The sequence below is a fragment of the Dasypus novemcinctus genome, chromosome 7, assembly GCF_030445035.2.
Source record: "Dasypus novemcinctus isolate mDasNov1 chromosome 7, mDasNov1.1.hap2, whole genome shotgun sequence".
Classification (NCBI taxonomy): Eukaryota; Metazoa; Chordata; class Mammalia; order Cingulata; family Dasypodidae; genus Dasypus; species Dasypus novemcinctus.
In genome coordinates, this window is record NC_080679.1 from 60,069,654 (window position 1) to 60,095,167 (window position 25,514).

The window sequence follows — 25,514 nt, forward strand, 5'->3', positions numbered from 1 at the left end:
TGAAGATGTGGTTAAGGACAAACTGGATGAAGATGGGCCCTAATCCAGTATGACTGGTATCCTTGCAAGGAAGAAATGTGAACACAGTGAGTAAAATTGAGTGCGCACCATGTGGCAGAGGCAGAGACTGAACAGTGTAAGCCAAAGAACACCAGATTGCCAGCAAGCCACCACCAGGGCTTAGACTTCAGAGGAAGCAAGGCCCTGCCAGAACCTTGATTCGGACTCCCAGCCTTCAGAACTGAGACCATGAATTTCTGAATTTGTGCTGTTTTAAGCCACAAGTTTATGATACTTTGTTACGGCAGCCCTACAAAACTAAGGTAATGGCCAAAGAATTTTTTTAAAGGGGTGGAAGATCTTGTATTGTTTTCCCGTTTAGTAGTTTTGGGAATTGCAATTTATCTTATACTCTACCAAATTATTTTAATAAGGGAACTCCTCATTGGATGGAGATAAATTTGTCTATATGAAGTTATAAGTGTACTCAAAAATATAATGATGGTTTTACTGTAAGGAGTGTAATAAAGAAAAGTCACAATAATTGAATATTTACTAGGTTGAATGAAAATGTAGGGAGAAATGTTTCGTAGTTTACCCAAAAGTAGACAATGCAGCAAGTATATTTTTAGATTTTTATCATCTTTAATGAACTATATTTAACATTTTACAAATTTTCAGATTGTTACTTTTTCAACAGTAAATACAGTAATAACTGTAATAAATACACCAAAAGGAGAGATTTCTTTGATGAAAGAGTACAAAAGATAGAAGCACTTGGAAACAAGAGGGCAAAATGTCAATTCTAGGTCTGATATGGAAATCAATACAGAGTCTTCTACAATGCTGGTAATTGGGGAAAAATAACTCATACCTTAAAAATTAGCATGTAATTTTGAGCTTCGCCTTTCTGGGAAGTTTTGAGAGATAATATTTAACCCACAGAGCTCTAAAACCCTATAACACATACTAGTACCAGAGGGTTCGAACACACAAAGAGTGATCTAAAAATGATTGCCAAAGCAAAGAAGTGCTTTTATTCCTCAACAGTTGTAATCTTCGTGGTATATTATATATTATAAAAGGGCTTAATCCCTACACAACGGCATAAATATCATAAAAATGGGTTTTATAAAGTCTCAAGATCATAATATGTATTCAAAAATACATACGGTCATGCTTTAGTAAATGAATCCATCAGTTAATTGAGGGATAATTTTGCCTTTAAGATATATCCAAAGGATATACAAATGTTAACAATTTGTGAACAAAATTATCTAAGTTCATATTTGCAAAAAACCGTGTTGGTTTTCAATTTAAAAATTTAAGAAAGTTCTGAATATTGTTCTATTATCACTTGGGTTAAGAAAATGTGGATGGCTTTAGCTTTTTAACTGGAAATTTGTGAACTATTCACAAATGAGAAGTTATACACTGTAGATCATTAGAAAAGATAAATTGCCTATAATTCCCAATTAAGAACAGAATGTGCAGTGTATAAAAATAAGGTTTTATTTTGAAACCAAACAAGTATTTCTAGAAAAGCCCTTGGGATGCATATGCTCACTTCCTTTATATATGAATGAATAAAACAAGTGGTAAACTTGAATATATCCTTATATCAATATGTATATTCCATTACCAAACTGAATGATAAAACAATTTTATTTAAATGTGGGGCAAAAACACAAAAATTAAAGAGATGCAACATTCTACTGTATAGTTTCTCACTTCACACCAACATAAAGAAATTAAAAATATATGCTGGATTCAAAAAAAGAATAAGACACACAAAAGAAAGAGATCATTGTTACTTACATGCGAAATTCATTGTTCCAACGTAAAACACTAGTTCTAGTGTTTAATTTATAAAAACTGCACATCTGTTTAATTTGGCTAACAGAAAGAAAATACACACTTAAGAAAGATGTCATTGTATCCTTCTAATAAAGCAAGTCTATATCAAAGGCACTTCAGCAGAGCACTAACTTCTTAATCTTTTTCAAATCATTTTCGTTTTATTTATGCCCCTTTTATGCATCTTTCTGTATAAAACCAATAAGAAGCCTCCTCTAATTGTGGACCTTATCAATACTCAAAAAAGAAAAAAAAAGTATAAGCCTAGATATTGCCCAAAACATTTATCTCTTCTATGGATGGGGGCAAAATATCGCAAGTTTTGCCTAGTTCTTTAAGTTCTTTGGGTTAATACAGAGAAAGGTAGGAGTGTTATCTGACAGGTTAGATATTTTCAAAAGTGGTTACAGAGAAAAACTGACAGAAGTCTACTATCATGAGAAAAAAGCCATTGTCTTTCATTTTCCATCTATCTATTATTTTACTAAAACTAATGTGGTTATTTTGCTTCTTTCAACTTGTTTATGTGGCTTGGGTCTCTAAGTTGCTCCCATGTTGAAAATTAAGGGACGAGAAATAAAGCAATTTAATTTCATTTTTACCCCAAGGGAAAGGGGAAGCTGCTTCAGACACTATGCCTTCATGGAAATTTTAAGAAAAAATGGAATCAATTGATTTTATGTTGAAGATCTTTTACTTTTAGGACATATGAATGATAATTCAGAGTTGAAAATACTTAAAATTAAAATAAAAAACACCTGTTGAATATGTGTACATAAATTCCTTGCAACTGATGAAAGGAATATGGATATGTTACTTCCAAAACAGAAAAAAGATGTTGTAAAGACTAGAAGTGATTTAAGGGAAAATTTCCATTTTTCTGATGAAGTTGAAACATCTTTGATGAACATCAACAGAAAAAAGTAACATCTGAATATACACCTAATATTATGAAGTATTTTTGAACTTCAGGGAAATGGAATTTCTTTTTCTGCTTGTCAACATTTCATTAAAAAATGGAAACTTTTATTTCCTTTATCTCAACATATTTTGTAAATTTGTTTATAACAAAATTTATTTCACTGATTTTTTAATAAAGTTTGATAGGCTTTAAATGATGGGAGTTTGGTTTTTTTAATAATATAATAATCTTGAAACTGAATTTTATTATATATGTACATGTCAGCCTTAAACTATTGTTTTTTCTTCCATATCGGTTAAAAGTTTTCCTTGACAGCTAAACTCACTTCACTTTTGTGGGAAAGATAATTTGAAACAAAAATTCAATACGAGAGCATTCATTTCACTGGTTTCTAAAAAACAAATTAATACTTCATTATTTATTTTGATAAGTTACATCTAAAACCAAAGAGCTGGTGTTTCCCTCTCTAATCATCCAGGAGCTTCTTACCCATCTGATATAAACGCCATTGGAATTTACTTTTTGGATGACAAAATACACATGCTATTTATCACATAAAAGAAAATGCAGTTTGGCCTTTAAAACTCTAGGATAACATCAGTCCAGAACATTTACCACTGTAACTTTCAAGTATAGGCAGAGAACAATATAATAGTGGTATTTCACAAGAATGTGATGCCTGAAGAAAACAGGTTTCATATTTAAAGGTTCATAGAATGGTCATCAGGAAAAAAGCAACATTTTTGGAAGCAACTTTAGAACTCATTTTACTATGTTATTCTTAAGAGAATCAGGGCCAAATTGACTGAGCAACATTTTCAGAAAACTAACATCTTGAGACTATGTTTGAAAACTTGGATATGTCAAATTCATCATCCAAAAATAAACAAAAAGAATAGGCCAGAAAAAGCATTCTTCTGTATCTTTCTTCCCAATTACTGAATTATTATTTCGCTATTTGCCCTGCTTGAGACATGTCCAGGGACCATGAGATTGCCCAATCTCAACTTCTCAAGAAGTTCATATGGCAGTTTACAACAAGAAGCAAGAACAGCATGAAACAGCAGAGCACAATTACCCATGTGCATTAATTTATGGGAATTAGTGGGCGTTCTTCACGCTTCTTCCAGATATTAGTTTTGCTATCTCTTTTGGCTAGTGGTGGTCTTCCCCGTTTTTTAGTGGGAGATGTACTGGCTTCAAAATCATCAGCAGTGCTTTTTCTTCCTGGGGACTCTTCCACAGGGTGCTCTATGATAGCTCCACTCCCTCCATCTAGTATGTGCCTTAAAGCTGGGTCCTCAGGGGAACAGACAGTGGTTCCACTCTCACTACTGCTCAGGTCTAAATCTTCTAAGTAAAGGATCTTAGGCTGATGCATGCTTTTGATGAAAGTTTTCTCCCTCTCGAGCTTTCTACTCAAGTGATGCTCATTCATGTCCACTCCAGAGTCCAGACTCGTGTCATTGCTCTGGGTTCTCTTGCCCTTTTTCAGGTCTATAAAGGAATGCCTCACTTGTGCAACTGGCTTTCCATCAAGGGACACAAACCAGGCTCTGGGATGGGGGGAGGGCTTTCCTTTGGACAGTTCTAGGAGGGTCTGTTCTGAGATTCCTTGAAGCTCCGAGGAAAATGGAGTCATCACAACAGCTTCATTTAGTGTTCCAGGAACAGAGACAGATTCTAGTAAGCTATTAGAATAGCGGCTCCAATCTGAAGTTTGGGATGGCAAGCTTTGCTGACCTTCAAGTACAATATTCTCTTCCCTGGTGTCTGGGGCCTGTACATGAGAATGCATTGGCATTTTGGGCAATGTCTGTGTAAAGTTCTCTCTGTTTACTGGTTCCATCAATTGGCCATAGACTAACTGTCCCTTTCTTGGTAAAGTAGCTGACTTAGCAGTGTGCAACTGCTCTGGTGTGGAGAAAAGGTCAGATGTCTGAAGGATAGCAATGGGTTGGCTATAGATATGCATGAGCTGTTCAGGAATGTGGGAACGGCCAAACACCTCTTCATTACCTGTGAGATACCTGTTTTCTTCTTTGGCATCACCTAGAGATGGAGAAAGATTGTTATTAATGTGCTTAGGTTGTTTGGACCCAATATTGGGTTCCAAAGACTGTGCTGGATTTCTTGTATAATTATTTTGATGGATTGACAGAAACGAAACGTCTTCATTGTAGATTTTAAAATTGTCCCGAGTTTTCACCATGGAAACTCTTTCTTCTGCTTCTGCTTTTGGTGGTTCCCTCTTTTGTGGGCTGTATGAGTTTTTGGAGCTGAACAACTGTGACTTGTCCTCAGCTTTTAATGCAACTTTGACTGAACTGATGTGATTTATGTGTGTTGTTGAGGTTGTCTGATCTCTCTTGAGGACCTCGAGTTTAGTGATATTTCTCTCTCTTTTCTGTGGAGCACCACACTTATCCCTAGAATAAAGGAAATGGGGGAAAAAAACTAAAAGTTATAATCTAGGAGCTTCATTTTTTTAAAAATCACTCACAATATGCACATCATAAATGCAATGCTAATGTTAAAATATATCCATTTTTAAATTTATTGACATATTTTAAAGTTCAAAAAATTGATTTCCACAAATAAACTTAGTAAGGCACAGAACACACACTGAATACTTTGATTGTTTCCTGTGCTTATAAACATTGATTAATATTGTTCTTACCTGCAATAACAAAGAAGTACAGCAAAAAATCCAATGACAATGACTATTGTTCCCCCTAATATGGCTGTAAGAAACACTGTGTGGTAAGCTGTTATGCTCTCGGATTCTTCATTTATACCTGAACACACACAGTTTAATGTAAACAAACAGGAAAAGAGAAAATATATTATTTTAGATCAAATTTTCAATTACATCATATCCTGGATGAGGTAGATTGAATATTTATACACAATTTTATTTGTTTGCTCCCATCCCTTGGCAGGCTACCCCATAGGTGAAGAATTCTTCCCCACCTCAATGACTTTAGGCTCGATCATTTAACTTGCTTTGCCTAATGACATGTGAGCACCTTGAATGAACTTGCATGTTTGGCTCTGCCTTCTTGCTCTGGACATGTAGTATATGAATAATATATCCATGAGAGTCACTATTCTTTCAACCTGGTTTCAGGAATAAGAAAACATGTTGAGCGTAAACAAACCAAGCCTAACAACAGAAGCCAACCCAACACATCCCTGGAATATAAGCGACAAATAAATATTTGCTATTGTAAACCGCTGAGATAGTGGGGTTATTTGTTACTGCAGCAATAGTTGATACAGAAATCTGTATCTAGATAATGAGATGCTGCTATAACAAACATCAAAAGTATGGCTTCCCTTCATTGTTGATGAAATTTTGGATCACAGAGAGATTCAACAACGGCAGGGGAGGAATACTGGTGTGGGATGTTATTGACAGGGGACATATGGTTGGCAGGGAGTTCTCCAGGGCATATGTACAGGGTACATAAAAATGTTTGGATATTTTCATAGTGGTTACAATTAAAAACAACAACTGAGTAGGTGCTGAGTTCCTAGCCAGGGGAGCTCTATCACATTCCCTAAAGGAACAGCAACAATCACCCAAGTGCAACAGCAAAGACCAAAAAAGAAGAAAAGTCCAACAATGAGCCCTTGATACCAATGACTATGCTTGTGAGCCTGTGCACCTGAAATAAGAACAAGGCTTAGAGCTGCAGGGTACCTAAAAGTTACCTCCTGAGAGACTCCATGTTGCTCAGATATGGCCAGTCTCAAAGCCAAATTCAGCATGTAAATGCATTGCCTTCCCCCCAGCGTGGGGACATGACTCCTGGGGATGAGCCTCCCTGGCACCGAGGGATTACTACCAAGTACCAGCTGATGATGTAACTAGAAAATGACCTTAAATAAAAGGGCCAACTCAGACCAGCAGAATATCTCAGTCTACATATAATACCAGGAGTTAAAAATGCTTTTTGACCTGAATAAAAGGGGGAAATGGAAAGGACAAATGAGTTTATATGGCTATGAGTTTCCAAAAAGAGCGAAGACCAGCGGGGTCACTCTTATGCACACCTCAGCAGAGTCCCAGAGACAGATAAAGTAGATACAACCTCAGGTATTGGTTCTTCTGAGGGCTACAGAGACCCACAGGTTCTATGGTCATGGCAGATGGAGTTCAGTGCCATGTCAGTTGACCCTACTCTGGAGTCTGTGTTTCTGTGTGATGGAACTGGATTCAGATGTGATCTTCGCTCACAAGCCTCTCCTGTTACTTTTACTGGATCTGTAGTTGATGCTGGGGTTTAGTGTATACCCAGGGGACCTGAATCTCTGGACGACCATGTGATAGCCAGGCCCTGAGCCTCAACAGACTTGCAACTCCTACACTCTGATTTATTGGACTTACCCCACTCAGCTAACATGGAGGTAAAGAAGGTCAACCACCACACCAGGGAGCCAAGAGTGCCTACAACTGAAAGCAGGAGAATTGTATCCAGCATCCATGTGGAATCTAAGCCCTCTTGATATAGATGTGGAGTGGACACAGCCATTCCAGGGTCCACAGGATGGAGGAATAGAGTATGAATTAGAGTGGACCTACTGATAGTCTATTCATGAACTATTGTGATTAGTAATCGAAGAAAATGTAGCATTGGTGTGGGGAAAGTGGCCATGGTGGCTGCTGAGGGTAGGGAGTAGGAGGAAGAGATGTGATGTGGGGGCATTTTCGGGACTTGGAGTTGTCCTGGGTTGTGCTGCGGGGATAGTTACAGGACATTGTATGTCCTCCCATGGCCCAGTGGGTAGACTGTGGAAGAGTGTGGGCTATGGTGTGGACCATTGACCATGAGGTGCAGCAGTGCTCAGACAGGTATTCACCAAGTGCAATGAATGTCTCATGATGATGGAGGAGGTTGTTGTTATGGGGGGAGAAGTGTGGTGAGGGGGGGTGGGGGTTATATGGGGACCTCACATTTTTTTAATGTAACATTAAAACAATAAAGACAAAAAATAATAATAAATAAATAAATAAAGTATGGCTTCCAAGCCAAGCTGTGTGAGGAAGGAAAAAAAATAGTGACCCAAATTATATAATAGCAAAATATTTGGTAAAATAAACTAGGAGAAGATGTTCCAATTAATTTTAGCTTTGTGTGACGACACACTGAAATAGAAGTAGGGAGTGTTGATTGTTATTAGCTGCATTTGATCGGGGAAAATTTTAAAGATAAATTCAGAAAAGAATTTGCCAAAGCAAGCAGGAGTGAAAGAAAGAGACAGAATACAAAATGTCCAAGAACTAGAATAAGTAGATGTCTTGATCCCAGAGAAGTCGAGTCCAGCAGAGGCACAGTCAACCCACTAACCTCATGTTATGAAAGGACACCTAAGAAAATGCTGCTGTTTCACACTTTTCTGCAGTAAAGGCAGGCTCATAGCACTAGGGTGATAAGCGCAGGCTATTAAGATGCTGCATGAAAATTAATGCTACTTGGCACTAATCTTGAGGTAATCTGCTTCAATATCACCAAGACTTCAATTTCCTTGAAAAGGTATATAAAACAGTATCAACTAACTTTTAATATATATTCAGGGTGACAGCATGATGATAGGAAATGAGACAGCTAGTTACCTCGTAATCTCAAACATGAAAGGCTTACAACTGTACCAAGGAAATTGGAAGAGATTGAGGGGTCACAAGAACTTTAGGTGTGTCCTTTAAATTTCCCATAATCTAATTTAACAAAAATAAAGTAATAGTAAAATAAAATAGTTGGATAAGCAACATTGTGATTATGCATACGGACTTAGGAACATTTAGGAATGTAAATTGGAGTCCTAGTCTCAACATTTACCTTTATGTGATCTGGGACACATTTTATTAATTTGTGCCTTACTTCCCTTGTCTGTAAAGCAGAAATAATAATAGTTATACTTAACTCACATGGGTTGTTGAGAAGATTGAGTTAATACTCACAATCACTTAGAACAGTGCTTGGCACATGATAAGTATACTACACTGCTGTTGTTAAATGAAAATTCAAAATTACGTAAGAACAGATACTTCAAGATTGATCATAGTTTCATTATTGGTAACTGATAATGAAATATTTATCATATAAAATAGGCAACCAAGTACCACACTGCACAATATGAAATTAATTCAAAGTTTTAAAAGAAACTGGATTAACTTAATTCTAACTGCAAATTTTTATTCAGGATCCATAGCCACAACAGAGTAAACTTATAAATGGGTGAAATGCAACTTCTACTTCTAAGAATAGATGTTTTCTCGAAGGGGTAACGCTAACAATTTTCACTCCACAGAATCCCAATGAAACTTGCTTTTCAAAATAGGAGGCAGATAATATTGGATTAGCTCCAAATCCTATATGCATGACAGTAGCAAAAAAGTATGAGCGTGTGTACACAGGACTAAAAGCAATTGGGTAGATAAAATATTACAATGTATTTTCAAATTCAAGTAGATTTTAAAATGCATGTTTAAAAACATATATTAATAAACACCTGTTTATTAAACTCTATACTTGGTCTCCTACTTTCCTGTAACAATCGATTAAAAACTACTTGAGGGAAGTGGCTGTGGCTCAATCAGATGAGCTCCTGTCTACCATATGGGAGCACCCGAGGCCTCCTTGTGAAGGCAAGCTTGCCCGCATCCTGCAGAGAGCCTCCCAGCCCACAGACACCACAAAGAGCCGACTCAGCAAGATGACGCAACAAAAAGGAAGGGAGACAAACAAGAACACAGAAAAGCTGGCAGTGAATGGACGCAGAGAGCAGACAGCAAAACAAGCCACAAGGGGGGAGGGGAAATAAATAAATACAGACACAGAAGAATGTACAGTGAATGGACACAGAGCAGACAGCACACAAAAAGCTGCAAAGGGGGGATAATTTTTTTTAAATTACTTGATTTTAATTTTTTGCACTTAACTTTTTCTCAAGAAATTATAGAATTCTATTCAAAATGTAATATAAAAACATATTTAGTGTATTATTAACCAAATTATAATTAAAGTAGCTCCAGCACATCAGGCATTAGCCCATTGTAGGATCAATTTTCATTTTACAGGAAAACTTCATATCCAAAAATGTTTAGGGAAATTAAGAATCATCATATTCAACTCTCCTAATCAAGAAACAAAAAACTAAGATTCAGATGGATAAGTACCTATTTCAAGGTCACTCAATTAGTAGCCAGAGCTACAATTAAGTTATCCATACTACTGGTATATTGTTCCTTTGGCTAGAATATGCTTGCAGAATAAAATTTTTAAAGCATCACTAGAAGGCATCTAATGCAAGCCAATTAAGAATCCCATGCTTCTATTATAGTATTCCTATTCACATAATATCTTTTCCAACAGATAAGCTTAAATAGACCCTCCATGTATTTTAGAAAATGACTGCAGCTTTCATAATTCATAAAGTCATTTATATAAATTAGTTGTTTCAGTTAGCTTTTAGTAGAATAAACACTTCTCTATAAAACTCAAATGGTCCTTAGGTTATTTTTATTAAAAATTAAATAATTTGGATTTAGTTAAGTTGAAGTATTAAATATTAATTCTTTTTCATCAATATTTTATTATAGCTGCAAATCTAGAATGACATAAGGCCATCCCTTGTATCAGCTGGCAAGACTACATGATATTTTGCATCATGAATAACTAAAATAACCACCCTCTGCTTTCTGAATAAATAATCTCTTAAGCACTAAGTTCAAATAGGAACAGAGAGAGTATTCCTTTTGATCATATATGGTTAATTGCTTATATTTCTTCTATTAGGATACTAAATTTTGGCTTCACTAAAAATCTTGGTACCTTGCATGGTTTAAAAGTCAAACATTGTCAATACAAATGACAATAAAACTCAAACTAGATATTTTGAAAAACCCTTTTCAGAAAAAAAACTCGGAGAACCTTCAAATTAACAGACAATCCTAACACAGTTAGGTAACAGTCAGTGCTGCAGGGAAACCTAGTCCTGCATCAGGGTGTGCACTGGGATTATTCCTGTCAAGTTTAAAATGGCCAGGAATCATTTCTGGCATGTGGTTGAAGATGGAAAAATGAATGATATGCACTGAACCTTGACTTTCTCCTAAAACCTCACTCAAAGACACTAAAAGTTTTGCTTTGTTTTCTTTCTAAAATCATACAACTCCTAAGGACAAGGAAGAATGAGAAAGGAGACAACAGCAAGAAAACAATGAATACTGGAAAGTTGACTTAACAAAGCTGGCAGTGGGAGAACCAAGAAGCAACTAGATTTATACCAGGACACCCAAAAGGGTCAGGACCTGCTATCAATAGGAAACAGGAAATGGTAGTGAAAGTTGGCAAAAAGAGAATAGTGAAAATTTAAAAAATAGATCCCAAACACGCTCTGCAAACAATACACAGCAAGCAAGTTCTCCTCCCTAACCCTGGCAGATAAATTCTGGGTTTACTCTCTGGAGAAGGTTAAAAGAAAAAGGAAAAAAGAGAGAAAATGCATGAGTGCACACACCTCTGGCCTGGAAAACAGAGGACATAATCGACAACTTTCCATACTGAAAGTTTGGCTATTGATCCCAAGCCTTCTTCTGGCACTGGACAGAGCCTCCTCTGGGGAATCTTATCAGCCCATTAGAAAAGATTCAAGGGAGGCAGATGTGGCTCAACAGATAGAGCGTACCTCTACCATATACGAGTCCAAGGGTTCAATACCCAGGACCTCCTGGCTGATGTGATGACTGGCCCACATGCAGTGCAGCTGTGTGCAAGGAGTGCCAGCCCATGCAGGGATGCCCCTTCATGAGGATGCCCCCCACGCAAGGAGTGGCCCCTGCACAAGGAGAGCCACCCCACATGAAACTGCAGCCAGCCCATGAGTGGTGCCACACACACACACAGAGCTGACGCAAGATGATGCAACAAAAAGAGGCACAGATCCCCGGTGCCATCTTATGAGAATACAAGCGGGCACAGAAGAACACACAGCGAATGGACAGAGAGAGCAGACAACTGGAGGGGGGGGCGCAGAGAAAAATAAATCTTAAAAAAAGATTCAAACATACCAAAATCAAAATTTCCACACATACAATAAAGAAGGCCTAACCAGATCATGCTACAATGATATAGTCTATAAGCTCCATCAATAGATATGTAGTTTGCAAATGAGTATTCAATGTTCTGCTCTTCAATATGATCTGCCAGCCAAGAACAATCAGATATTTATCCATGTTTCTAATATGAAAGACAGATCGTTGGGAATTAAATGATGTACCCCACAAAAGACATGTTCAAATCTTAATCCACATGCCTGTGAGTGGGAACACATTTGTAAGCAAGATCTTTGAATATGTTATCAGTTAAGACATAAACTTATTTGTGAAAAGGATCTTCAAAGATCCTACTTAGATGTAGCCAAACTCAATCAGGATTGGCCTTAATCCATATGACTGGAGGTCTTATAAAGGGAAGAAATTCAATGGCAATCAGAGAAGCCAGAAGAACAGACATAAGAAATGAAAGAGAACACCATGTGATGGAGGACTGCATCAGTAGAATGCAGTACTGAGTAGGGATAAAGCATGACCTTGTTGGCACCTTGATTTTGGACTTCTAGCTTCAAAACCATGAGACAATAAATGCTTATTGTTTAAGCAAACTCAATGTGTGGTAAATGTCTTGACAAATCTTCCAAACTGAGATGTAGATCAAAACAAAAAAAATTGGAGGGAACATACAATGTAAGAGGGAAAAGTTTTTAACATATATTATCTTCAGAGTGGTAAGATATTATACTAATGAAATAAGAGTAAAAACTATAAAAGGAACATTAAGAGAGACAAAAGAGTGCTTAGAAATTAAAATATGATAGAAACAGGAACCTCAATAGAAGACTGGTGTATAAGGTTGAGCATATTTTTCAGAGTAGAACATAAAGTCTATGACTCCTACTCACACCCCCCCCTCCCCAAATATATTAGTAGCACTGTCCAGGAGGACCAGCATCCAAATAGGAGGTCTTAAAAAAATCGAAGAAAAAATTTGAGAAAAGAAAATATTCTAGAAAACTTCCCAGATTTGCAATATATGCATTTCCAGAACTGATGGTCCCTTTATGTGCTCTAGATGACTGAAAACAGACTCACACCAAGACATGGAATAATTAAATTTCAGTGTAGTGGGGACAAACAGACCATCCTATTACTTTCCAGGGAGGAAAAATAGGATTCATTCAAAACATGAAGTCTTAAATATAGATCAGACCTTTTAAGAGCTCAGGGGCTGCTATGAGATAATGGAAGAATCTCTTCAAAACTCCAAAGAAAAATGATTTCCCACTGTGATGGTTAGGCTATTGTGTGAACTCCATCAGGTAATTGTGCCCAGCTGTTTGGTCAAGCAAGCACTGGGCTAACTGTAATACAAGGGTATTTATGGACTTTAGTCACCATTGACTTTACTGCAGTGGTAAATCATAGATAGCTGATTACAATTACAACAGCCAAGGAGACCGCCATCAGCAATGAGTGAGGCTTTATCCAATCAGTTGAATACCTTAAAAGGGGAAATGATTCCAGCAGTGAGTGAATATTTCCCAGCTTGTTTTTGGACAGACACTGTCTCCCAGAACTCATCAAGGACCTTCAGTGGACTTTCATTGGAGCCCCTGGTTGCAGCCTGCCTGCGGAACCTGGACTTGTGCATCCCTACAGTCATGTGAGAGACTCTCATAAAATCGCATACTATTGACAGATATCTCTTGTTGATTCTGTTTCCCTAGAGAACCCTGACTAATACACCTACCTGGAAGTCTATATTCAACTGAATTACCAAGTATATACAAATATAAGAAAATGACATTTCCAAGCTGAAAGACTGCAAAATACTTATCTCCTTTGCACCCTTTCTCAGAAGCTACTAGTGTACCACTACTTCTAAAACTACACAGTAAATTAAACCAAGAAAATGAAAAATATGAGGTCCACAAAATAAAGATCAATCACAAAAGAATAATAAAAATAATCACCCAAATAAATAATGAAAAGAGCCCGAGAATAACAGCTCTGCAGCATATGCACAGTGCATCCAGTCTACACTGGCTGTTCATCATGTCAGGCAAGTCTTCATTTGGGGTATCACCTGTCCTCTCTTGGAAACAGTATGGGGACACTTTTATTCAAAAGCTCTTCCTACCCCTACCAACAGGTATGCTGTGACCCAGGGTTGGCCCAACCAGATTCTTTCTCCCTAGAATGATCTTGAACAAAAAGAGGAAAAGACTGCAAAGGACTCCAGGAGCAACCTGGAGAAGACAGCTGAGTAGGCCATCTAATACTCTTTTTAAGGTATCCAGAATCTTTTTCTATTGTGATCAAAAAGCTAAAATTGATCTTAGTAGAATGTATTCATATATAGCACAGTTAAAAAAGAATATACCTGATTTGAAAATTTCTTGTATTTCACAGCCTCATCAGATATTATAGCTATACGGGAACTTAGAGTTCATGTAGCTTAACCTTTTCTTACACACATGAAATGAAAAAGCTGAGATCAAGAGTCTGAGTGATTTTTCTAGTGTCTACAGCAGGAAAGTGGTAATGTCTGGAATAAAATCCAGATCTGCTAATATCAATTTCAGCATGCCATTTTGTATTGCTTTTTAAAAATTAATTTTTTGTATCATTTTTACAATACCTTTAGTTCCTGGATATGGAGCTGCTAACCAGTAGCCCAAATGTGGTACGTCATATGTCCAAATTAAATGATTGTTATATTCCTTGACCATTCCCTGGCCATGATTTACCCAAGCACCTAAAAAGAAAAGCAAGTAAAACTTACCAGTCAATTAATTATAGTTCTTATTTCTTTAGAGTTCAAAGGAGTTTGCTGAGAGTCATACCTAAAAAACTTTATAGGACTTTTTCAAAGTGAAAAAGTGGCAATATATCATTGGATAATATATAGACTATATGATATAACATACCATATAATATTTAAAATAGAATAGAATAATTTGAATGACTTGCTATAACCAAAGGAAATAAAATCTTTATAAATGCATATTGAGATATGCTGTGAGGATAGGAGTAGTGAAATCCCAATTTATCAACCAGTAGTTATTTGTCACCTGTTCTGGGATTTTGATTAAAATACTTGTAGTGTGTATTTTATGCCCTTATACATTTTTTCATTAAATATTGCTTTGTACCAGTACTGATATAGTACTTTTTAGGACTACTTTTTAAAAAACCTTTTAAACATGCTATCTGATGGCAATAACATTTTGTCATCCATACAAAAGAATTCAATAAAACTCATACCTTTTATGAACTTCAGCATACTAAAGCTATTCGTAAGTTTAGTATATATTTGTATATATTTGAGTATAACAGTATAATTTGTAATGAAATACCTACAATGTGTAAGACAATATTTTAATAAGGTGGAGAAACCTGAAATGATGGGGATGATTCAACCTATTGTTTTTAAATAGTCATGCTAAAAGAGTGTTGTAATATGTGATAAAAAATCAATTAAAAAGTTTTGTCACTGGAAGATGGATCAGTTTCAGAGGCATTTACCAAGGGGAGCCATCAGAAATTGGGACTTAAATAGAGCACCTGTTCTTCTTTAAAGTGCTTTAAAACAACTCTCTACTCAACAGTTTAGGAAACTGAAACTCAAATAAGTTGTGACTTGTTCAAAATAACATTGCCAATAAATGGACTAGAATATTTACAGTTGCATTATTTACAAAAGCACAATACCAATGTCACTTACATAGTTTCCACTCTTTCTTAAAAACAAGGGTATATTACTGCTTTCCTTCTGTAATAATGGACATTTGTATGGTTTTTTGGTCTCACTACCCACCCTTCCAGTTACAATGAATCCCATTCCATATTTCATTGCTCCATCCCCACTTCCAACATGTGACCTAAGGCTAAGTCAATCTGTGTATTCCACAAGCCAGCTGTGGCAGTTTGATAATATGAATTCCAAAAATAGATATTGTATTATGTTTGTAAATTGGTCTGTTCCTCTGGGCATAATTAAAATATGATTAGGGCTTTGATCGGGCCATGTCAGTAGGAGGTTGAGTTCCCATCCCCTTGGAAAAGGACAGGGCAGAGCAGAGAGTTGGAGTTTTGATACTGGAGCCCTGGGAAGTAAATACACAGAGAAGGAGATAGGTGAGGAAGGAGAGAAGGCTCTGTTAGACACGGCAGAGACCCCGGGAAGAGAGAAGAACTATTAGCCTGATAGTTTCCACAGCTGACTATTAGAGAGAGCAGAGCAGCTGAGCCCGGAGAGGAACCAGCACCGGCAGAGGGATGAGACATATCCCACCCTACAGCTGATATTGGAAGAAATTGGGATCATGGAGCCTTAAGAGGAAGAGGGAGGCTGAACCCTTGCAGACGTTGGCAGTCATCTTGCCCGAACACATGGCAACAGACTTTGGTGACACAAGAAACTTACGCTTTATGGCCTGATAACTGTAAGCTTCTACCCCAAATACATACCCTTTATAAAAGCCAACATATTTCTGGTATTTTGCGTGGGTTCCCCTTTGGCTGACTAATACACCAGTCATAAAGAATGGCTCCAGAATGAATGTACAAACTCCGATCTACTAACGGTAGTAAATCCAGGAGCTTGTTGAGTAATAGTTATCAGGAAAAGAATCTCTCTTTTCCACTTTTCTCTTTCACTGAGGCTAGGAAGAGGGAGACACTAAAGGCTTCTTGCTGCTCTAAAAGGAAATCCTACCCAAGAATAGTGCTAACACACCTAACAATGGTGCTAACATCCAAGAAACAGGAGTGAGAGGGAGGAGGAAAGAAGCCAAGTCCTATGAAACCATCTAGGTGTCATCAAGGCAGTCCTACCACTGGACTTTACAGTTGTGGGCCAATCATTTCTCTCTTTCTCTCTTTCTCTCAGAGGTGGGAAGGCTTATAATAGTTTTCATTCTTTTGTAACTTAAGCAAGACTCCTGCCTGATTTACATGTTACCCTGAGAACAAAACCAAGGGGGGCAAAAGAGGAAAAAGTGCATCCAAATGTTCTTTTAGAAGGCTAAACCGTGGGAAAAGTTGATACCTAAGGAATTTTTGGAAAATAATCACTCTTCCTATCTTTTCATAACACAATATTTTTTTTTCATGAAATTACCATGTATTTCTCAACTGCTTTGAACAAGCTTTTAGATTTGTTCATATTACCTATCCAAATAAATCTCTAAAAGGAGGAGTAACTTTTTTAAAAAAAACTCACTTATGCCTCAAAATTACTGGGGGAATAAAGAAGGTAGTGTGAATAAATAATGTTATTCTTTGGTATCATTTTCCCTGTGGTTGCATTATATTAATCAAAACAGGGCCAATTTTAGTCATTGACAAAGTACTTAAAATTGTAATATTATTGAAAAATTAAAGCTATGCCAAGTTTTAAGATATAAGAATCAAATATTCAAAAGAAAAATATTCAAGATATTCAGAGTTTTTTTATCTAGTTCACGTACCTGTAATCATATCAAATGTCCAGGCAGGTATATGGTCCCCTGCACTTATACCATTTGTATGTAGGAGGGGGAGAGACACTTGAATAGAGCCATCAACCTTTAACTCTTTTCCTCTAGAATAAATTTTCACACATATTGCAGCAAGAGGAGTCAATTCAATGCTTTCAAAACCTGAAGAAGAAGACATCTTATTAAAATCATACTGAAACACAGGCTAAAGTTAAATACTAATGAAAAATTACTATGTATCTAAATTATCTGGCTCTTTTATTTCACCCAGTGTTATCCATTTTAATGTCAAGTAGATCCTGGACCCTCATTAAGGACTTTTAAAAATTAATATAAATAAATACAGGCTATATTTATGAAACATTAACAAATCAGTAAAAGCCTAAGATATCTAATTCTGTCAGAGGCACCTTATTTTTAAGGGCACTAGAATCCAATTCGTTTTCAAAAACCTAAAAACCAACCACCAAAAAACATATCTCACTACTATCATACCCAAATAAAGGTTCTACTATACTACATCATCAAGGCAGCGATGGATCTAAGTTATTTGGTTCTTCTCCCATCTGTTTCAGAGAGAACTAAAACAGACCTAGCTGTAGTCCTTAAAGTTACCTTATATAAAAAGCATTCTAATTCAAAATGCAGTTTTCAATGGGTAAATTTGACAATGCAACATAAAATCACTATGCAATATATTAACTTATAAAATAAATATGCCTTAAAATATACATGATTATTAACAGCACAATTGAAAGAACTGATATGTTACTGAGAATTCAAAGCTTGAAACCTAGGGACAAGAGAGATTAATAGGAATATTGATTACAGTGCTTTGACTAAGGTTTTAAAGACTTTATTATACTATTTATAATATGCTTTTTAAATATCAGGAACTGTCTATCAGTTTCTATTACTCTCATTTAAAAATGCAGAAAGTACATTTCCTTTTTGTTTTTAAAATACTAGCAATGCCAGACAAAGTTAAAATATACAACAGAATATTTCCAATGAATAAAATAGTATGGTTATAGACAAGGCTAAATTACAGTATAAATTTTCTACAGAGAGTTTTAGAATTTTAAAGATTTTCTAAGTAATTTCCTAACACACTAGAAATAATTGGATAAAAATATACTTATTACTTATATTTGCTCCTTGGGGCTAAACTTTTGAATCTAACTTAAAAGTTGGTTTTATTCATTCAATTAACAAATATTTATGGGGCCCCTCCTGGCAACATGTACTTTCGAAGGCACCAAAGATACAAAACGTACATGCTCTCTGATGTAGCCTGCAATAATTTTCACAAGCTTCATTATAAATATACCACCCTTGTTTATGCATTTCTTTATTCATCGTCAGCGTCCCCCACCAGAATCTAAGTGCATGATTGAAGGTACCTTACCAGTGCTGTGAAGAAAATCTAGAAAGGCAATGTACTTAGGTAGTCAGAGAAGGCCTCTCGGAGTGACATTTGAGCTGTGACCAAAAAGACAAGAAGCGGTCATCCATGCAAAGATCTAAAGAGCTTTCCAGGTGGAAGAAACAAGTGCAAAGCTTCCAAATTAGGAATGAGCTTAGCATAACTGGCAAAGAAGGACCAAGAGGCTGGAGAGAGACCAAAGGCTAGGAGAGAAAGGCAAGGATAGCATAGGACCTAGGAAGCTGTAAGGATTTAATCATGTAGCCCAAAAGAGACATGTTCTTAATCTGCCTTCCTGGGGGTATGAACCCATTTGTAAACAGGACCATTTGAAGATAATATTATTAGTCAAGGTGTCGTCAAATTAAATCACGACGGATCTTACTTTCTACAACTGGAGGCCTTATGAAGAGGAAATTCACATGCTGTCAGGGAAGCCAGAAGTCAGAAGAAACGAGAGGAACAGACACAAGGAGAGGCTAATCACATGTGATGGAGGCAGAGATGCAAGTCTAGGAGCCCCAAGGATTATAGCAAGCCAGCATCCAGGAGAAAGCGTGACCTGCCAAGACCTTGATTTTGGACTTCTAGTCCTTAAATCATGTGCCAATAAATTGTTGTTTAAGCCAACCCACTGTGTGGAATTTATCAGAGCAGCCCTCATGAACTAAGACAGAGGCCATGGGAAGGAGTTCTCATTATCACTACTTCGTTATCATACAGGGCATCTTCTGGCTTATTGAGACATTTCACATATGATATAGGACAATTACCTCTAGTAAACACTAATCATAAGATGAACAAAATAATGTCATACACTAGTAGACTATAAGTAAACTAGTAGACTAGTAGACTATAAGTAAAAATAAGGTATTATATAATCTTTAAGTAATTATTATAATATTTATATCAAAATACTTAAGTAAAGCCAGCCAGCTGGCTTTCTGAATTGCCTAGTCTCAACCCCAATCCCAACTCACCCCCTAGCTCTATGCAGTTAGTGGCTTCACACACTAAATGTAGCTGAAGCTGCTGAGACTGACACCCCACCATTTGAGATAATGCCAACCCAAAGCAGAGGGGAAAAAAGAATGCTACAGGAACAGAATGGGGGGGAATTGAAAGATGATAAAGGAAAAAGATGACTTTTATAAAAAAATACTTTTATAGTCACAGGATGCTAAAACTGTGCAGTATAATACAGTAGCCACCAGCCACATGTGGCTATTTAACCTAAATAAAATTAGAAATTTAGTTTCTCAGTTGTAACCAGTCATATTTCAAGAGTCAGGTAGACACATATGGCTAATGGCTGCCATATTAGATTGAGCAGAAGAATATCCCCATTTGATAACACTGCTCTAGAACTTTTTAAATGTTGGCAGCTTTCTCAGGATAACTGAAACATTAAATGGTCTCAAAAGTAGATGATACAGAAGTGGCTGTGTCTCAATCAGTCAAGCTCCCATCCACCATATGGGAGGCCCTGAGTTCGTGTCCAGGGGCCTCCTTGCGAAAGCAGGCTCACCCACACACAGCAGAGTGCGGCCGGCCCGGGCGCCACAGAGTGCTACCCAGCCCACAAGCGCTGTGGAAAGCTGACTCAGTAAGGTGATGCAACAAAAAAGGAGACAACCAAAAAAAAAAAAATGCAGAAGAGTACACAGCTAATGGACACAGAGAACAGGCAGCAAGCAAGCCACAAGGTGGGGAGGGAAATAAAAAATACAGACACAGAAGAAAGTACAGTGAATGGACACAGCAGACAGCATGCAAAAAGCCACAAAGGGGAAAGGGGTATTAAAAAAAAAAAGATGATAAAGATGATAAAGGAATGTTGGGGGGCAGAATACATTATGACCCCTCCCTCCTGAATCTAATGAGTTTTATCCACATATACCCTCCAGCAAAGCATTCTTCCTATGTGATAGTGTGTTTTGGTGCCATTCTTATAAATATTTTTATTTTGAGTATCCTCTAACTTACACATGGAAAATCGTGGCAGATGTCTTGGACTGGCTTCCTCAAAAAGAAGCCCCTGAAACGAGGGGCTCTTATCTTCTTTATCTTGTCCCACTGGGGACACAGCCTAGTTAAGAGTTGTCCTAGTTGAGGCACGAAACCTGAGGTATTTAAGTAGCAATTCTTATCCATCACTGGTTGAGGGCTTGCCCCCTGTAAGGGCCAAACCTGCTTACAGGACCAGGCAATGTTCTTAGGCAGTCACAGGTGCATGCAATATGAAACATACACCTGTAACAGAACAGTGACGCCCACCATCTGGCTGGGCACAGAGAGCATCAGCTATGGCAGGTAAAAAAAAAAATACCTATCTTACCACATCACCTATTTGTTCTTATCACTGATTTCTGGCTATTCCCCAAATGAAATGAACAGAAAAAGGAAAACAATCTGACACAATGGAAACTATAAAAATGACAGACTGTCAGAAGGTGATTTTAAAATGCAGAGTTTCAGTTCTGTTGCAAACAAGTAGTGGAAATGGTGGAACAAGTGTGGATGTACAGAGGAAGTACACAGCGTTTATAAGAGGATGATTCGTAGGTATGCTGTTAAATAAAATTTTTAAAATTACATCATTCACAACTTTTAGATCATGACAACCTTAAATGAGTATTTCAGTGGTGCTGATTCTGACAAAGAGAAAGTTTCATTATTTAATTATCTTTAACTCATAGAGAATAGCAATATATGTGAAAAAATGTTTACAATAATTTACTCCACTCTACAATCTTTTTATACCTCAACAATTGAAACTTCTGATCAGTTTGATAAGAACAAATTGCTCAAACTGTGAAAGATATGTATAAACCTCTTTGAATCATATTTCCATTTTTAAATGTATTTTATTTGTAAAGTTATATGATAATCATATCTATTTTCTATACCCTGCTTACCTCCTTTGCATCAAAATACCCTGTAAAAGAAATTTCCATTAATCTGAAATAATATATGCAGAATATTTCCTCATGAGATCAAAGGGAATTGCTTATAAACATTTTAATAACTAGATTTGTGTTTCAAAGGTGGTATGTATCCTCTGATGCTTAGTTGAATAGCAAATATCTAAATAATTTAAATAGTATTTGATGAATCATTTATGTACGGATGTTTATTACAAATGATTACATTATGTAGAAATTAAACAATACCTGATTTATTGAGAATAATTCCAGTTGTATACAGAAAATTGTCCACTTTCAAAAACTGTTGTAGGACTGTAAGATAGCCTGTAATGTTGCTAATATGATGGCTATTGGGTAGTTTAATCAAGGATTTTGAAAACTGAACACTTGGTTGAGATTTGGCATCTGGAAAAAGGAAACCTCAATTTTAAAAAGACACAACAAATGTAAATTAAGTATAGCATAACTGGTCAAGATATTTTACTTTAAAGAAGGCACTTATAATTATATCTAAACATCACTAATATCTCATCATCTGATTATTTTAAATTCATAACTGACTAAATAAAAAAATATCTCTTTCTTTAGATCGCATAGGCTACCTTTGTACTAGATTGCTTGATTCTGTTGCCCATTGTATCAAAACTCTTTCTTGGTAAAGTACACTGATTTCTCTCTAGAGGGAAATCTAGAGAAAAAAACACTCACCATGGTTGCACTTAGGATTTCATCCCCGTAACAGGGGTGGAGTTGATGGTGCATGGCCGGATAGACTGAAGCCAGTCAAAATCATCTCACTATTCCCTTGGCCACAGTAATTTGTTCAATGATGGACCCTTGTTCCAATCATAGTTAATTCATTAGCAAAACTCATGTAAGTTTTGCATTAATTTCTGGAGGAAAAGATCTTATTTTCCCCCCACTGGATTTTAGGTAAATAGATATATATTTGGGAGTTACTACAGCTATCTTGTAATAAAAAGGGGGAGCCTGTTTGAGAATGGATATAATATTCAAGGAGTGAAAGTTGAGAAATGGAGAGAATAAAAGTAATTCTCAATGATTTCAACTGAGGCCCTGATTAACCCATATCTAAACCCGGCCCTACCCCTACACGTACTGATTGATCAGTTGAAAAAGAAAGATCTTTTTTTTTTTTTAAAGATTTCCCTCTCCATCCCCCGCCCACCCCCTCACCCCCCAGTTGTCTGCTCTCTACGTCCATTCGCTGTGTGTTCTTCTGTGTCTACTTGTACCCTTGTCAGTGGCACTGGGAATCTGTGTCCCTTTTTGTTTCTCATCTTGCTGTGTCAGTTCTCCGTGTGTGCGGCGCCATTCCTGGGCAGGCTGCACTTTCTTTCACACTGGGCAGCTCTCTTTATGGGGTGCACTCCTTGCGCGTGGGGCTCCCCTATGTGGGAGACACCCCTGCGTGGCACAGCACTCCTTGCGATCATCAGCACTGTGCATGGGCCAGCTCCATACAGGTCAAGGAGGTCCTGGGTTTGAACTGCAGACCTCCCATGTGGCAGGTAGACACTCTATACATTGAGCAAAGTCCACTTTCCAGTATCTCCTTTTTGCTTAAGCTAGTTTAGGAGTGGGTTTTCTGTAACTTGCAACAGAAAGGGTTTTTGGTGATAATGTTATATACTTAAATGAATAGGTTTCTTTATCAGAAACCTACATTTAAAGCCTCTTCATTGAGATCTTTCCAGAAGTCAGAATAAACATCTCATTTTAATAACTATGAATTGACCATCTTCTATGAAGTATGGGGTGAGAACTCCATGACAGTATTGCTATTTCTGTAATCAATATATTTTGTTTAACAACCAAAGGGCCAATCAGTTCCTAAATCACTTAAAACTAAAAATTATCAGAAACATCAGCATTTGTTTTGGCCGCCCCCCGCCCCGCCCCGGTTGTCTGTTCTCTGTGTCTATTTGCTGAGTCTTGTTTCTTTGTCCGCTTCTGTTGTCGTCAGCGGCACGGGAAGTGTGGGCGGCGCCATTCCTGGGCAGGCTGCACTTTCTTTCGTGCTGGGCGGCTCTCCTTACAGAGGCACTCCTTGGGTGTGGGGCTCCCCTACGCGGGGGACACCCCTGCGTGGCAGGGCACTCCTTGCGCACATCAGCACTGCGCATGGGCCAGCTCCACACGGGTCAAGAAGGCCCGGGTTTGAACCGCGGACCTCCCATGTGGTAGACGGTCGCCCTAACCATTGGGCAAAGTCCGTTTCCCTGTTTTGGCCCTTAATAAATTCACTGAAAAAGCAGAAGCCACTGGTCAAAGTATTAGGATAAAAAAGAAGTATCAGTTTTAAAATTTATATGACAACGATAAAATAATGTAGGGAAATTCTCAAAATCAGCTTATAGTTTATATTTTATTTATGATGCTAGGAAAATAATCTGGAAAATAAACAAAGGATATTTAAAACAAAAACATAATTTTAACATATTATCCTTTGGTTGAGTTTGAAGGCCCAATCTGATACTTGTGATCACTGGTATGTACTATCTACAAATTACTCTTTTAAATGGTGTTTATGTGTGATGAATCTGGACTCAGATGGGATCTCCCTTCATAAGACTTTCATGCTAATGTGCTGGAGGTGCAGTTAATGTTGGGGTTTAAGATATATTTAGGGGATTTGAATCTCTGGACTGACAATGTGATAGCCAGATCCTGAGCCTCAACAGACTCCAGCACCTACAATCTGATTTATTGGACTTACCACACTCAGCTAAGATGGAGGTGAAGAAGGACAACCACCACACCATGGAGCCTAGAGTGATTACAACTGAAAATGGGAGGATTGCATCCAGCATCCAGGTGGAATCTGAGCCTCCTCTTGACATAAAGGTGCAATGGACACAACCAATCCAGTGTCCACATAGAAGAGGTGGCATTGGATTGGGAAAAGTGGACATAATGGACAAAGGGTATGGGGAAAGGCAGGAAGAGATGAGAGGTGGAGGCGTCTTAGGGACATGGAGCTGCCCTGGATGGTGCTTCAGAGGTAATCACCGGACATTGTAAATCCTCACAGGGCCTACATGATGGAATAGAGGAGAGTATGGGCCATGATGTGAACCAATGTATATGAGGTGCAGAGGTGCCCAAAGATGTACTTACCAAATCCAATGGATGTGTCATGATGATGGGAACGAGTGTTGTTGGGGGGGGGGGGGAGAGGGGGGGTGGGGGGGTGGGGTTGTATGGGACCTCACATATATATTTTTAATGTAATATTATTACAAATTCAATAAAAAATAAAAAAATTAAAAAAAAAAACAAAAAAAAAAAAAAAAAACAAATTACTCTTTTAAAATATGTGACTCAATTATTGAAGATCCAAATTTCTTACAAATGAAAAAAGGTACACCAATGGCAATATCTAGCTGAGCTTCTCTAAGATTTTGTATATCCCTGAAGTTTCCAATTTCTTCTGCTCCTTTTGCCCACAAACACATTCACACTGGGCTTAACACATTTTTATTGTACAGTTGAGGACCTTTTTAATCAAACCTTGCAAGGAAAAATAAAAATGTCTTATGGAAGCTAGGAAGTGAACATGTATTTCTTCCGTGAAAAGACTTAACATCATCAGAATATCCATCCTTTTCTATTGGCCTTACCAATGGTACAACTCTTCAGGAATAAGGCAGTAAAAGGAAATCACCTGAGAATTCAAGAGCACTTGTAGTGCCCTCACAGACATGCCAAGGCATGGTCTATACAAATGAGCATTCACCATTGCTTGGCACAGTGGCAAAGGTGTGGTGTATGGCTATGCTCATACTGACCCATTTCACGTATTCCAGCAAAA

At 37.3% G+C, this 25,514-nt stretch overlaps 1 protein-coding gene across 1 annotated transcript in view; it reads right to left on the reverse strand.

Moving 5' to 3' along the window:
• Positions 1-625: 625 nt before the first annotated feature.
• FAM171B (family with sequence similarity 171 member B) overlaps positions 626-25,514 on the reverse strand; it is a 76,855-nt gene continuing 51,966 nt past the window's right edge. The window contains exons 4-8 of the mRNA XM_004477041.4: positions 21,926-22,084; positions 17,318-17,488; positions 14,485-14,601; positions 5,460-5,577; positions 626-5,208 (exon numbers count right to left, since the gene is read on the reverse strand). Of these exons, the coding sequence (XP_004477098.2) occupies positions 3,867-5,208; positions 5,460-5,577; positions 14,485-14,601; positions 17,318-17,488; positions 21,926-22,084 (1,907 nt within the window). The 3' untranslated portion in view covers positions 626-3,866. The remainder of the gene's footprint in view (positions 5,209-5,459; positions 5,578-14,484; positions 14,602-17,317; positions 17,489-21,925; positions 22,085-25,514) is intronic.